General features: G+C 46.4%; 2 protein-coding genes across 7 annotated transcripts in view; one reads left to right on the forward strand and one right to left on the reverse strand.

Annotated features, from left to right (window-relative positions):
- Nucleotides 1-15098, forward strand: part of LOC311593799 (protein MROH8-like) — a gene marked incomplete at its 5' end in the record, with an annotated part of 117439 nt that overhangs the window by 56983 nt on the left and 45358 nt on the right. The window lies entirely within an intron of this gene.
- Nucleotides 1-15098, reverse strand: part of MROH8 (maestro heat like repeat family member 8) — a 68502-nt gene that overhangs the window by 13419 nt on the left and 39985 nt on the right. For 5 of the 6 annotated variants that reach the window (XM_084775655.1, XM_084775654.1, XM_084775652.1 and 2 more), the window contains exons 11-17: nt 13465-13617; nt 9350-9510; nt 5567-5729; nt 3232-3422; nt 1781-1915; nt 1031-1145; nt 582-722 (exon numbers count right to left, since the gene is read on the reverse strand). In XM_084775655.1, the coding sequence (XP_084631781.1) occupies nt 582-722; nt 1031-1145; nt 1781-1915; nt 3232-3422; nt 5567-5729; nt 9350-9510; nt 13465-13617 (1059 nt within the window). The remainder of the gene's footprint in view (nt 1-581; nt 723-1030; nt 1146-1780; nt 1916-3231; nt 3423-5566; nt 5730-9349; nt 9511-13464; nt 13618-15098) is intronic. The other variant, XM_084775653.1, reaches the window with a different exon arrangement.

A 15098-nucleotide genomic window follows, 5' to 3' on the forward strand; every position in this document is an offset into this window, starting at 1 on the left:
ACATCTCAAGTTGCCAGTATTAAAGCCTCAATGTTACTTCTGACTGAGGCCATTAACTCTCTCTCCGCCCGCCCCTCTCTGTCTCTCTCTGGTTTTTCCAGGCAGGGATTCTCTGTGTAGCCCTGGCTGTCCTGGAACTCCCAAAGATCCACCTGCCTCTGCTTCCTGAGTGCTGGGATTCAAGGTGTGTGCCACCAGCAGGCTGAGGTCTAATGAGGCATGTGGAAGACAAGCTTTCTGTCATCATGAACGACAGTGAGCCCTGTCTTAGATGATACATACCCTGGGTTATCCAGGCCCTCCACAGAGTGACATGGTATAAGGCGTCCATGGGCAGCTGGATGTTTTTTTACTGTGTTGTAACAATAAGCCTACCTCCCCCACAAAATGCAAGATTCAAGGTATTATGAATATTTGTGATTTGGAATTTTAGTAGTATCCACGTAATTCATAGGTATAAAATTAGAGTGGCACAGATCGACGTGTACATTTACTCCTGCCCAACACTCCCAAAGTTCTTCCTCCCTAGGTATCCTGGGTATGTTTGGGGTGAGGAAATCAGCGGGCAGAGGTCCTCTTACCATCTCTCGGTGTCTGACCAGATTGTGCAGTCCCCTCAGTGCAATGATCCTGAAGAGGTTGTTCTCGTCACACAGCCAGTCTCTCAGGCGGACAGTGGAGTAGACCCTGGGCAGTCTCCTGGCCACTGGACTCTTTAAGAGCTGAAAGAACCAAAAAATCAGCCAAGAAGTGACCTCAAAGCTCCTTCTCTGTGGAGGGATCTGCCTTCCTACTGACTCCAACGTATGCATTTCCTGTGACGTCACTAAGCTGCTGCACAGGCAGCACAGAGACACGAGGAATGCTGACAGCAGTGAGAGGAAAGAATTTTGAAAGGGTTCACTCTAAGTGAAACATCTATTGCAAAGCTAGAACGGACCCCAGTCTGACCCTAAGTTGGATACAGCTTAGAAAAGACGGTCTATTTTCTTTCCAGGCTCCCTGGATCCAGTTCCTACAGGACTCTTACCTCCACAAAAAAGGCTGCTGATGTAAGCTTATGTTTAACATTCCCTCGGTTAATCAAAGGGACTAACAAGTACAAGGTCTTATGTGCAAAGGGTTGATTTCTTTCCAGCAGGGCACTGTAAAACAGATGAACAGAAGACTCTCAGACATGTTCCCAAGCAGATAGCCTATGGCAGGGTCGGGCCCTCCAAAGCTTTTACCTTGCTTCAGGTATTCAGGAGGGCACGTCAGGGTTAAGACTTTTTTTTTTCAAGGCAGGGTTTCTCTGTGTAGCCTTGGCTGTCCTGGACTAACTTTGTAGACCAGGCTGGCCTCAAACTCACAGCAAAACGCCTGCCTCTGCCTCCAGAGTACTGGGAATTAAAGGTGTGCACCATCACTGCCCAGCTAGGTTAAGACTTGAATATTTTTCTGATTAATTTACAGATACTATAGCATGATGGTACATAATTTTTATCCCAGCACTTGGGAGACAGAGGCAGGAGGATCACATGAGTTTGAGGTTAGCCTGGTCTGCAGCATTCCAGGCCAGAAACACAGTGAGACCTTGACTCAAAAAATTACAGGTATTAGGCCAGGAATGGTGTCGCATGCCTTTAATGCCAGCACCTGGGAGGCAGAGGCAGGACGGTTACACAGAGAAACCCTGTCTCAAAAAACCAAACCAAAGCAAACCTTTTGTTAAGGGAAAGACAAAGCAATGCGGCTGGGCAGAGGAACAGACAGACGCATGGGAATCAGGAAATCCTACTTGGCGAGGAGGAACACTCCCTGAAGATGGCTTTCTCCCGTCAGAAGGTTCCAGCCGCCGCTCTTCTCCACGATGCTGAATTCCTGCCAGCACTGTGTTCTGAGGAGGAGGGTCTTTGTCGCTTGTATAGCGAAGCTGAGTTGGGAAAAAACAAGCTGGAGAGAGTGGGCCTGACGCTCCCGGGGTGGCCCACGGCTGGGCTGCAACCCCTCCCTCTCTAGCGTTCCTAAAGATGCCTCAGGGTCTAATGACGGGGAAGGGCCTCCACGTAAGTTGTCAGGGTAAAGAAAGTTGATTTTGTTTCTCAAGGAGCTTGGAAAAAGATTTATGACTTAGGAACTGGTTTGGGATGCTAAGTGGATACCCACTGCCATTTTTAAAATGTTGATTATTTTTATTGTGTGTGTATGGCTTTGCCTGCATTTCTGTGCACCACATGCATGCAGTGCCCATGGAGGTCAGAAGAAGATGCTGGATCCCGAGTAGTGGAGTTACAGACAGTTGTGAGCTGCCATGTGGGTGCTGGGAACTGAACCTGGGTCCTCTGCAAGCACAGCCGGTGCCCTTAACCCCGAAACCATCTTTCCAGCCTGACCCACTGCTTTTTTTTTTTAATGAGGTGAAAGTTAAGGCTAGGGATCTGGCTCAGTTGGTAGGATGCTTGCCTAGCATGATCTCAGCTCTGGGTCTGATGCCCATCACTTCAGGTCCCAGACATGGTGAATATGCTTGGGAGCTAGGGGTCAGCCTAAGCTACAAAGTGAGTTTGAGGCTGGCTTGTGGGACATGAGTCCCTATTTCAAAAAAAGAAAGAAAGCGATGCAATTTATATTTCCTCCATAAAATGTATCACCACCACTTACAAAGCACTTCTTGAGTTGCTTTCCTAGATGCAGCTTCAAGAGCAAGTTAGATCTGGAAGGGTTCTGGGAGATAACTGGTCCAATCTCCACACTTACAGAAAGAGAAGCTAAAGCACACAACAGTGGACCGGCCCAGGGCCTGCAGCTAATTAACTACACCTGGGACCCACGGGCACTTAGCATGTCCTAAGTATCTCTCAGTATAGCATTTCCTCCCGAAAGGTCCGTGTGTCAGCAACATGAGGGACATCAACCAAGGCCTTGTTGAGGGACTAAAAAATGTCCCAGCACTATCCCGGAAATAAGGAATCATTTCACTGGGCCAGTCCAGTTTGGGAGGCCAGCTTGGCAGTTTTGTCTGTACTTACGCTGTCAGGGAAGGACTGGCACAGTATCACACATTATGTGCCGGCCCCAGGCAGAAGAAGGTAACTAAAAAACTACAGGCAGCAAGTGAAAGCCAGAGTGAAGGCTGGAGGACTGTGGCGCTATGTCCACTCACAGCTAGGACCACATCTTTGCTTGTATCTAGCACAGTGCCATGGACCCAATAAGTGTTCAGGTCAATGAAATCACAGTGGGCAATACCACATCGGTGTGACGTCTTTTGGAATCTCCTGCTCTGCATACAGGCCACTTGGGATGTGGACATCAGACATGGTGAGGCCGATGCTGTGGTGAATCTGGATGAGCAGCGTCATCAGAAGCTGAGGGAAGAGCCGGAATGCAGCTGCTCGAAGTCTGTTTCCTATAAGCACCTCATAAAGAGCATCTGTTACCTGTGGCAGAAAAGGCACAGGGAGGCACTGAGCACCCGTTGGTTCTAACCCTCTGTCACAGCCAGTCCACTGACAGAGCAGCAATGGTAACTGGCAGAAGGAACAGACCTGAGAGGGAAAGGAAGAGTAAAGTGATCTAAGAAGTGAGCGGAGGCCACTCAGAACAGAGTATATGCTCAGCAAGTCATGGACCAGCACCACATACATATATATACATATGCACACACGCACACACGCACACACACACACACACACATACACACACACACATACATACACACACACACACACACACACACACACAGAGAGAGAGAGAGAGAGAGAGAGAGAGAGATTGTATTATGAGCAGGCTTGACATCCAGAACTCATAACTGGAAACTGAGTACACTTGACTAGTTACAACTAGAAAATAAATAGAATACAACCATAACAAAATTTATCTTATTAGATGACAAGTAACAACTCAGAAAAGTATCCATTTTTGTATCAATGTGCTAATAAAATGCCTCCACCCTTCAGTAAAACAAAGGCAAAGTCTTGCATTCAAGGCGTGGCCACTGCAACATCTGCAAGCTGGTTGCAAATGAGAATACCAAGTCCCTCTCACATGGTCTATATCACAGTGTGCACGGGGCGACTGAAACACACATCTAACTTGTGAATCTGCAATACCATTTCAGAATTTTTAAAAGGCATAAAGTCATAAGAAAAGAGAGTAAGAGAGAAGACAGTAGCAAATGAAAAATTCTGAAAGAACGTTGGAAGCTTAAGCTCCTCTGGCAGTGACTGGACTTGACAAAGAGGAACCTAAGAGGAGCAGAGGGGATGAGGAAGAAGCACGGCCTGCCAGGAGGCCCTGAGTGGAGGGATCCTAGCACTCAGGAAGCCGAAATGGGAGGTTCAAAGTCACCCTCCCTTATTTGCTATTTTGAGGACAGCCTGAGCTACTTGAGACTTTGCCTAAAGAAATCAAAAACACATATACTGATAGGAAGTAGTTCTGCATGCTTAGAGACCAGCAGCTTTCACAACCTGCTGTGCTTTCTGTATAGTTTTGCTGTGAACATAAGACTGTTCAAAAAAGTGTTGTTCTAAAAGGAAAACTGTGTGGGAAAACATATCAAATACACACATACACAGGTATTTCTACATGGGCTAAGAATGCTTTTCCCTTTTTTGTATGTATGAGAATTAGGTTCTGTTGTTTTTCCTTTCGGGGGGAAAAATTGTCAGTTGGGTGCAGTGGCACACACCTGTACTCCCAGCACTCAGGGAGGGAGAGGCAGGCAGATCTCTGTGAGTTTGAGGCCAGCCTGGTCTAGAAATCGAGTCTAGGATAGCCAGGGCTACACAGAAAAACCTTGTCTCAAAAAACAAAACAAAACAAAACAACAAAAAACAAAACAAAACAAAACAAAACAAAAAACCCACCCCCAAAGAAACCAAATTGCTGCCCAGAAACTGGGCTCAAATAATGTTCCCATTCAGGCTTCTGAGTAGCTGGGCTAACAGGCACAAATACTGTCTTGGTTTTTAGATTTTAAAAAAAATCCATATATTATGTCACAGAGACTATGTATGACCTGAAAGGCCCAAAATATATACTGTCTATAAGGCCTAAAACATTCATTTAGATAGAAAGATTTATGACTCGTAATTAAAAGGGCCTTTGTTTTCTATTTTATATATCATTACACTAAATTTTTTTCTTCACAAGTTTGGATATCCTAGGTAATTTTTAAAGGATATTGATAGGACCGTTCATACTGTACTACACCCTACTATACTCTTCATCTCCTTCCATGTCCGTGCCCATGTAGGGATGCACACAGATTTACAGGGGAATATTAGAAACAAACTTTCACCAGGTGCCTGTGACCCCAGCACTTGGGGAGGCAGAGGTTGGTGAATCTCTGTGAGTTTGAGGCCAGCCTGATCTACAAAGTGAGTCCAGGACAGCCAAGGCTACACAGAGAAACCCTGTCTGGGAAAAATCAAAAGGAACAAATATAAAGAAGAAAGAAGGAGGAGGAGGAGGAGAGACGAGGAGGAGGAAGAAGAGGAGGCAGAGAAGAAGGAAGAGGAAGGAAAAAACAAACTTTGAAAGAGAATGAAAAGATCACCCTCTGGAAAGGGTCAGTTACCCTCAAAGGGAGCCTCTCAAAGCTTACAGCAACAGCCACATAGGCCATCTTCGCCTGGGTGGGCGCATTATGGCATTTCTGCAGCTTCCTCAGGAGCCTCCATAGGACCCAGGTCGTGCTGGTCAGTTCCACCTTCAAGGTTCTCCACAACTCAGCCAGATGCCTAGAAATCCCAGAATAGCAATCACCGTGAGACGGGCTAACCCAGGCCTCCCAGGACCACAGCTTTCCTAGGGTTTGTTTGGAATCTGACCTTTCTGTGAGAAGCTTTCCTCTGTGTAGCAGACACAATGAGCGCTCCCTGCCTGGCACTGTCATAAACTAGCCTTAAGTAAACTTCTCAGTGCCTCTGCTTCCTCCCGCGGACTGGCTCCAGCGCCTCTCACCAGCCACTTCTGCTGAACAAACCATGGGCTTGGATTACCCAAGAGAATCCATGCCATTTTCTGAAGCCAGACGCCTTTCCTCTATCTCTCCCTCCCAGAGAAGCTCCAGTGGTGTCTCTCTGTCATGTTTCCTGTGGCTTCTCCACGTTTCCCACCAGAGTTGCTATAATGCTTGAGTGTTTCCTTGTTATAGGTTTCTTCGCTATGCCACACACTATCAGGGCTCTGTGTGCGCTCCACTGGTGAAGGGCTCACTTCTGGACCCTCAGAACCTTCACAGAAGGCATTCAGAGACAAATCTATGCCATGCAGTCTGTGGTCCTCACAGTTCCTACAAATTAACCTCTGATCCCACTTAGATCTTAAAGTAACATGTAGTGATTTCTCAAAAAAAAAAAAAACCCAAAACCAAAAACATAAACATAAACAAAAAAAACCCTATTAAGTTGATATCACACCTAAGGCCAGCCTGAGAAAAATACTGAAACGTAGTCTCAGAACAAAACTCATAGCAGCAATTGAAAAGCAAGGCCTGAGAGTTAAATAGACTTTGTGAAGGAATGTGAGAGAGGGAAGACAGGGTTTCTCTGTGTAGCCTGGGCTGTCCTAGACTCACTTTGTAGACCAGGCTGGCCTCGAACTCACAGTGATCCGCCTGCCTCTGCCTCCTGAGTGCTGGGATTAAAGGCATGTGCCACTATGCCCGGCTTTTCCTTCCATTTTATAGGTCCTGAGACTTGAACTCAGGTCTCTGTTCTTTGCAGCACATGCTGTTACCTGCTGAGACAACCTCCTAGCCCAGTCCTTCTCTTTTATCCCAGTGCTGGGGACTTAACCTGGAGCGTCATGCATCCTAGACAAGCATGCGACCGTAACCTACACCCCAACACCAACCCATTCTCTAGTTCTCAGGATCTGCCCTGGCCTCTCTGAATGCTGCAGACTGCCTTTTTTTAGGAGTGTGGGTGCCCACCTACCTGATCACTCTGCATACTGGCACTCTCAAACACTATCTCCACAACCACTCCCTACCTTAGTAAGCGTACGCTATTACCATGAAGTTCTTCAATGGCTTCAAAAGTCCACTATTGTACCCAATATATCACTGTTGTCTAATCTGATCACTTAAAAAGCATTGTAATGTGGCGTGTCTGTGCACACACAATTCAATTTTAGAGCTCATGCACCTCTACATAAAGATTCCTCATATCTGATGACTTCTTACTGCCCACCTGTCTGTCCAGTCTCCCTTAGGCTCATTTCATATAAGAATCTATTACAGATAAGCTATGGGAAGGATCAACGACTCGAGAGCAGTTTATTAGAGAAATGTACAAAAGACTCTCTTAAAGTCTATATGAACCCTGTATTAATGTGTTTATTTCCCCTGGATGCATAAGTCCTGCCATCTGGCGTAGTAGTAAAGGGTCTGGTTCGTGGAGGGCACCAGCGCTATACCAGGACATTAGTGAAGAGTCACTCACACAAAAGAGCGGTTTTCAAACAGGGTAAAGCAGACTAATATTTCTTTGAAATGAAACAGTGGCTCAGAATCACCATGTAGGAAACAGATTTACAAAGGGAATGCTGCCCTGTCAGCACATGGTCGAAAGAATGACCCACGGTGAGTGATGCCTTGGGGACTGTGAGAGAGGCTCCAGGAGACAAGGCAAGGGGCCTTTTTCCTAAGGCGCATTTTGTTTCCTGGATTGTTTGTTCTTGGATATGACTTCGTGCCTCCTGTCACAAACACTTAGATTCAATTTATAAGACATGCTTATTCTTGTTGGATGTTGATCTGGTCAGTGCATCTGGGTCTGCCTCTGCCTTGCTTTCCTGCTTTCTCAACTGTAACCTACAGCACATGCCAGGCAATGGTGTTCACACTGCTCTGTCCTGAGAGTGTTCTGGGAAAGTGCTGTTCTGTTAATATGCTAATATGTGTGTGCTTCTTACTGGCATTTATTTATGTTTTCCTGACCATGCTTTTTTCCCCTGAGCTCAAACACCCTTCCTTGGGTCATTGTTTTCTTTGTTACATTTGTGTACGAAAGTGCACTGTACTTTTACAAAAGTAAAGGCCCCTGCCTTTTTTCCCTTGGAGCCTCTCTCATAGTCCCCGAGACAGTGTTCACCTTGGGCCCTGCTTTTGCCCACGTTCTTGCAGGGCAAGTCTGTTTCCTGGACTGCGACTCTGCAGTAAGGCGACATGTCTACAGCATCAGACAGGAGTCCTCACCACTCTTTTGGTCCTCAGATCTCAGTCCAGCAGACGAGACCTGCGCTGGTCGACCCAAGTGGATGCTTCACTGGATAAAAGGGCAGGAGGTCTCTCTCCTCAAGTGTCACTGACTTCCCCATCTGTACCTCTTAGACTCTAAGGCTTAGAGCGACCACTGTAAAAACAGCTAAAACAAAACAAAACACTCCTCTGAAGGACCCCATTCTTCCCCATGTATATACTTAGACTTTCTTTTTTATGGATGCATTTATTTATTTGGGGCAAAATCATGCTTGAATGCATTCTGCAAGTGAGATGTCAGCATCATAGATTTTGCCCCTAAACAGCTTTAGTAGCTAGCTGTCTATCTCTATCTACATGACAGGCTCTCGCTGTGTAGGCCAGGCTGGCCTTGAACTCTCCATCCTCCTGCCTCAGCCTCCCAAGTGCTGAAAATACGTGCATGGTTCAGTCTCTATCTTCTCACAGCTGGGATATCCTGCTGCATAAACAGTATTTCTTTACACATAAGTAAATATTAATTTAAGAATCTACTAGAGGGCTGGAGAGATGGCTCAGCGGTTAAGAGCACTGGCTGCTCTTCCAGAGGTCCTGAGTTCAATTCCCAGCAACCACGTGATGGCTCATAACCATTTATAATGTGATCTGATGCCCTCTTCTTGTGTGGAGGCATACATGCATACTGTATACATAATAAATAAATAAATCTTTTTTTAAAAAAAAGAATCTACTAGAGCCAGGTGTGGTGGCAACATGCCTATAATCCCAGCACGTATGTGAATTTCAGGACAACCATGTCTACATAATGAATTCCAGGCCAGCCAGGTGCATAGTGAGACACTATCTCAACCCTCACACCCTTCTAGAAACAAATGAAGTACAGGTGCTGTTTTCATTTACAGCTTTTGTTTTTATCCCAGAACCAACCGAAGTCTTACACTGTACTGGGTCGTACTGTTTTGTTGCTTCTCACCAGTTGGCGCCTTTCTTTTTTTCATTACTTTAACTTTTTTGAAGGATCCAGTCCACTTGTCCTTTAGGGACCTATCTGAATCAAACTCCTCTACAAACTCCTCATTAGCAACCATGTGTCCCTGTACTCAGAGGTGGACTGTGGGCTCAGTTTGATACAGAAGCTGTACAGGGTTCTATTACCTGTCATATGGCACGGGATGGCATAGGAGGTGGCTGAGCACTATGTCTGTGTGCTTAGGACTGGAGAGAAGCAAACTCACAGTACTTATGATTTGTTGCTGGACACTAGGCAGCGTGATTATTGACAGCCGGGCACAGATAACGCCTATTATTTCTGGCACCTGAAGAGGAAAATGGACATCACTAAGACCTTAATCCTGCAGGACAATTAGAGAGCATTTGTAGCCACTTCTGAGAGGCCCTGAGATGATAAAAGACAAAGTATTTTTGAGTTAGAAAAGTTCAGGATGCTAAAGGTTCAGTGTACTGCTGAAGTGCTTGCCTCACATGTATGGGTACCAGAACTTGGTCCTTATCACTATGGAGACAATAGTTAAAACTTTCCAATCATTTTCTGGGCACTCGTGGCCCGTGTTGTTAGTCCTAGCACTTGGGAGGCAGAGGCAGGTGGATCTCTGAGTTGGAGGCCAGCCTGGGCTATGAAGTTAGTCCAGACAGCCAGGGCTATGTTGAGAGACCCCGTCTTTTTAAAAAAAAAGTCTATATGAATGTATGTACACACAAATATGTGGATGTGCGGAGCTGAAATTCAGTTGTAGAGTGTTTAGCATAGGTGAGGGCCTGGCTTTGGTATCTGATTCTCAGCACTAGGGCTGAGCTGGTGAGTGAGCGAGGTGGGAGGGGTGATCCAGGAAGGAAGCGCTGCAGTACTGGGTGTAGAATGCACAAGGCCTGGCCTCAGTGCAGCACCACAGAGAGAAAGAACATAGCAAGAAAAGAGAGAAGGGAATGAAAGCTTTGGAAGGATGTAAACACAGCTGTCAGCTGTATCGCTGAGAAACACAGACATGAGGGGTTTTTTTTTTCCCTCCTGTATTTTTTTCTGGTTCTTGACAATGATTACACGGTGATTTTTTTTAAGCAAAGCTAACCAAAATGCCATGATACAGCAAGGGAGCCTGCACCCACTGCCCTCAGGTCTTTCAGGAAGCAGAAGCCTGGCTTTGGTCCAGTTCTCCCTCTGCTTGGCTGTGCACCTGCATACAGTGGCTGTCACCCCAGCAGGTGCAGGAAGCACTGGTGAAGCTGGGCCCAGCCACAGGAACATGAGGGGGAACCTAGTGGGGGCTTGCGGGAGACATTTCTGCCCTCAACAAAGGAACAAGAAGGGAAGCATCATCTTTCTGGATTGTCATCTCTGTCTGCTCATGAAGTCTCAGCTGTGTCTGCCTCATGACCTCATGGACGGAAAAGGTTAAAAAAAAAAAAAAAAAAAAGGACCCGTGGTCTTGGCTGGTTCTGTCAGTCAGTGAGCCCAGCATAGCAAATACACTGTGTCCAGGTTTCCTAAACATATTTAAGAATGCTTATTTATTGTAATTATTTAATACTGTCAATCACTTTATAGTAAGAGCATGTCAGATAAACATTTTAACAAATATACCATTATGACACAAGATGATCAGTCCTTTGGAAAGGCTTCTTACTGTTGGCCTTCTGGGCACTGAAGGCTCCTGAACCATCCAGGAGCCATCTGACTGCCCTTCTCAAGTGTTCCTGTTATAGCTTTGCTGTTTTCTGTCTTTTTGATTTTTTAAGACAAGGATTCTCTGTGTGGCCTGGGCATCCTGGAACTCTCTTTGTAGACCCGGCTGGCCTCAGATTTAGAGATCCACTGCTTCTGCCTCCTGTGTCTTGGAATTGAAGGGGTGTGCCACCATGCCCTGGGTGTCTTTGCTATTTTCATAGCTTGTTTTTAAAAAATGGGCTCTTATCATTTTAAAATGGCCTTCCTTTTTGAGATTGTTGCAGTACTGTGAATTGAACTTAGGACAAGTGCCCCTTCACAGAGCACTTTCATTCTTTTTTTGTTTTTAAGACAGGGTTTTTCTGTGTAGTCCTGGGTGCCCTGTACCTGCTTTGTAGACCAAGCTGGCCTCAAACTCAGAGTTCCACCTGCCTCTGCCTTCCTGAGTGTTGGGATTTAAGGTTTGTACCACCACTGCCTGGCAGAGCAATTTCACTCTTAAAAAACAAAACAAAACAAAACAAAACAAACAAACAAACAAACCAAAGTATAACCGGGCATGGTGGCACACGCCTTTAATCTGAGCACTCAGGAGGCAGAGGCAGGCAGATTGCTATGAGTTCGAGGCCAGCCTGGTCTACAAAGTGGGCTCAGGACAGCCCTATCTTGAAAAACAAAACAAAACAAAAAACAAAAGAAAAAAGAAAAAGAAAAGAAAATAGAAAATGCCAACAGCTCTTCAAATCTTGCTCTCTTCCTCAGAAATAACTATACTTACATTTTTAGCTATTTTTGTATCCTTCTATGTTTAATTAAGATAGTCAATTAATTACATTTTTTTTATTTATACAGTACTCTGCCTGCATCTATGCCTGCAGGTCAGAAGAGGGCACCACACCTCATTCTGGATGGTTGTGAGCCACCATGTGGTTGCTGGGAATTGAACTCAGGACCTCTGGAAGAGCAGCCAGTGCTGTTAACCTCTGAGCCATCTCTCCAGCCCTAATTAAATATTTTTTAGGACAAAGTTTTGCCTAGTAGCATAGCCTGAGCAGGAACTCACTGTGTAGCCCAAACCAGCCTTACCCCTTTGATCTTCTTGTCTCTGCCTTCCAAGTGCTGGGATTGTAGGTATTCAGCACCACACCCAGCTCTGCCCTGTTTATTAGAGAGAATTACTGTTGCTGTGTGTGTATAAGGTAGGTGCACACACCATGGTGTGTATAGATGGAGGTCAGAGGACACCTCTGCCCTCTCTTTCCACCACTGAACTCAGGTCACCAGGCCTGTGGAGCAATCACTGACTCATGGCGCCGGCTCACTGGCCTCTTTTCTGTCCTTTTGTATTTTAGATGATAAAATTAAATTATTTCTTTCCTTGGTCACTTCTTTTAAAAAAATTTATTTATTTTTATTTTGTATACATTTGTGTTTTGCCTACATGTGTGAGAAAATCAGATCATCTGGAACTGGAGTTAGAGACAGTTGTGAGCTGCCATGTGGATGCTAGGAATTGAACCTGGGTCCTCTGGAAGAACAGCCATTGCTCTTAACGACTGAACCATCTCTCCAGCCCCCTTGATCATTTCTCTTTTCTTTCTTTCTTTTTGTTTTTTAAATTTTATTTATTTATTATGTATACAGTGTTCTGTCTGCTCACCAGAAGAGGGCACCAGATCTCATTACAGATGGTTATGAGCCACCAGGTGGTTGCTGGGAACTGAACTCAGGACCTCTGGAAGAGCAGCCAGTGCTTTTAACTGCTGAGCCATCTCTCCAGCCCCCTTGATTATTTCTTGAGACATGAGTTTTAAATACATTTTGGTAAATCCTCTTGATGTTGGGAAACCTCGTTCTGAGTCCCATCTAGCTGTCTTCTGTCTGAACTTGACAGCTTTAATTCATCGGAATCAGACTTTTCACTGAACTCTAACCTCATACTCATCAATTACATCTCCCCAGAGAAATCCTGTTCTTTGGTGAACCCACCACAGAGAGAGAGGCAGTGAGGCACAGAGAGGGGGTGTGTGTGTATATCTGCGTGAGCACATACCCATGTGTGAACTTGTGGAGGCCAGATATCGATGTCAAAGATTTCTTTCTTAGATTTTTGGATGTGAACCAAGCCTTTAATGGCTGAGCCATGTCTCTAGCCCAAAGATGTCTTTCTTGATCACTTTCCACTTTATTTTTTTCAGACACAATCTCTTCAATCAACCTGGAGTTCACTGTTTGAACTAGCCCTGCTGGATTTGCCTAGCTCTGCCTCCCTGCGCTAGAGTTACAGACGCTCATGCCCATGCCTGGATGTTTACATGCGAGCAGGGATCTGAACCCAGGTCCTCATGCTTGAAAAACAAGCTCTCTGCCACTGAGCTCCTTCCCCGGCCCTTTGTTTGGTCTAGGGGCTGGTGAGTACAGGCTTACTGAATGGAGGAATGTTCGTGGGCAGCAGAAGGCAGCTTTGGTCCTGTCCCCGCTAGTGCCTGTTCTCAGCTGAGTACAAATGGCAGCTGGACCTCCCTGGCTGCAGGACAGGACAGGCCTTGCTGCTGTTTCAAAGCCAGAAAACGGCCCGCGCTTTTACCTTCTCAAATCGGGCCTCTGCACTTTTCACCAAAGTTATCAGCAACTCTCCTGCTGTCTGCTGGATACAGGGATGTGGCAGGCTTCTCAGGCTGTCCAAAATAGTCATTATGAACTGGCTGAGCTCTTGAGAGTCAAGGAAAACTTCAAAGACCTGCAACAATTTAGGAACACTGAACTTTCAAGGTCTGTGTTATGGGCTGGGAATATAACACAGTGTTTGCCTAGGATGTGTGAGGCCCAGCATTCCAGCATTGAGAGAGGGAGACAGGGAAGGGGAGGGAGGGGGAGAGGGAGTTGGGGAGGAGCAGGGAGAGGGACATAGCGAGGGGGAGGGAGAGGGAGCAGCAACATGGGGCACAGATACTAATATGGCCTCCGGTTGCATCATGGGCCATCGAGGTCTTTTGAAGAGGTCCAATCCAGTAAATAAACCTTTCTTCATCTTGCACATCCTGTTGTGGCTCAGAGCCAGGACGATTGGCTGGGCAGCGTGTTCAGGTGCCTGAGTCTTTAAAAGCTCCAGGCTGTGGCACAGCACCCTGCTGACCCTACTGGGCAGCGTGTTCCCCATGACCACGGCCTTCTCTCACACCTGCCACTACAGTCATGTCAAACCTCCCACTCCTTTCCTCCGTCTTTCCCAGCTCTCTATCTCATATCTGTTCACGGTCATTCATGTGCTGCTACCAGAAGCTGCAGTGTATCACACAGTATATTTCTTTGCCCAAGCAGCTATATATACAAATATTCATTGCAACAAATATTTATTCCTTCGAGTCGTTGGTCTGGTTTCTGGTTTCTGATACACCATTAATACTGGACCATCACCAAGTCTAGTCCTGGATATCCTGCTGATGCCAGGAGCCAGGGTGATCTTATGGGTCAGGCTCCAGGCTGCTGCCCACCTCCCAACCCCCAATGTTAGTCACCCTGAGGCTCCACTGGGCTTGACCTTTATGCTTGTAGTCTGCAGGCAGCACCGCTGGCCCTCAGTGTCCCTCTCCCAGCAGGGCAAGCAACATGGGCTGCAGGCCCGCTGGCAGGAAAAGGACTGGCCCTGCCCAGTAATGAAGCCAGTGCTACAGGACTGGCCTGTCCACGTGCTCCAGGAGCTTGTGTAGATGCAGTAGATGTTGGGGTGCCCTGACTCAGAGCACCGGATGTGGACCTGGATGGCAGCTGAGGTGACCAGCCTGGGCTTTCTTGAAGGCCAATTATTTTTTTTCTTAATTAAGTCATTTGAAGCAGGAAGGCCCACTTTTTTGCTTGTTTTTCCGAGACAGGGTTTCTCTATGTAGCTTTGGCTGTCCTGGACTAACTTTGTAGACCAGCCTGGCCTCAAACTTAGTGTGATCCACCTGTCTCTGCCTCCCTAGTGCTGGGATTAAAAGCATGCACCACCAGTGCCCAGCCTGACCCACTTTTAATCTGGATCTTCTGAAGCGGGAAGATCCACGCCCTCTGCTGGCAGCCTAGATGAGGACATGAAGGAGGAAGCTCTCTGGGTGCCTGCTTGCTCTCACTCCCACTAGCAAGTCCATTCCTTCCCTGGCAGCAGAGCCCACTTCTTCAGAATTCTAGCGCACTCTGAAGACCAGCTGAGCCATCCAGCCTCTCATCCCTGGACAGCTA

The sequence above is a fragment of the Acomys minous genome (genome assembly GCF_964271855.1).
Source record: "Acomys minous genome assembly, chromosome: 3".
In the NCBI taxonomy this organism is placed as follows: domain Eukaryota; kingdom Metazoa; phylum Chordata; class Mammalia; order Rodentia; family Muridae; genus Acomys; species Acomys minous.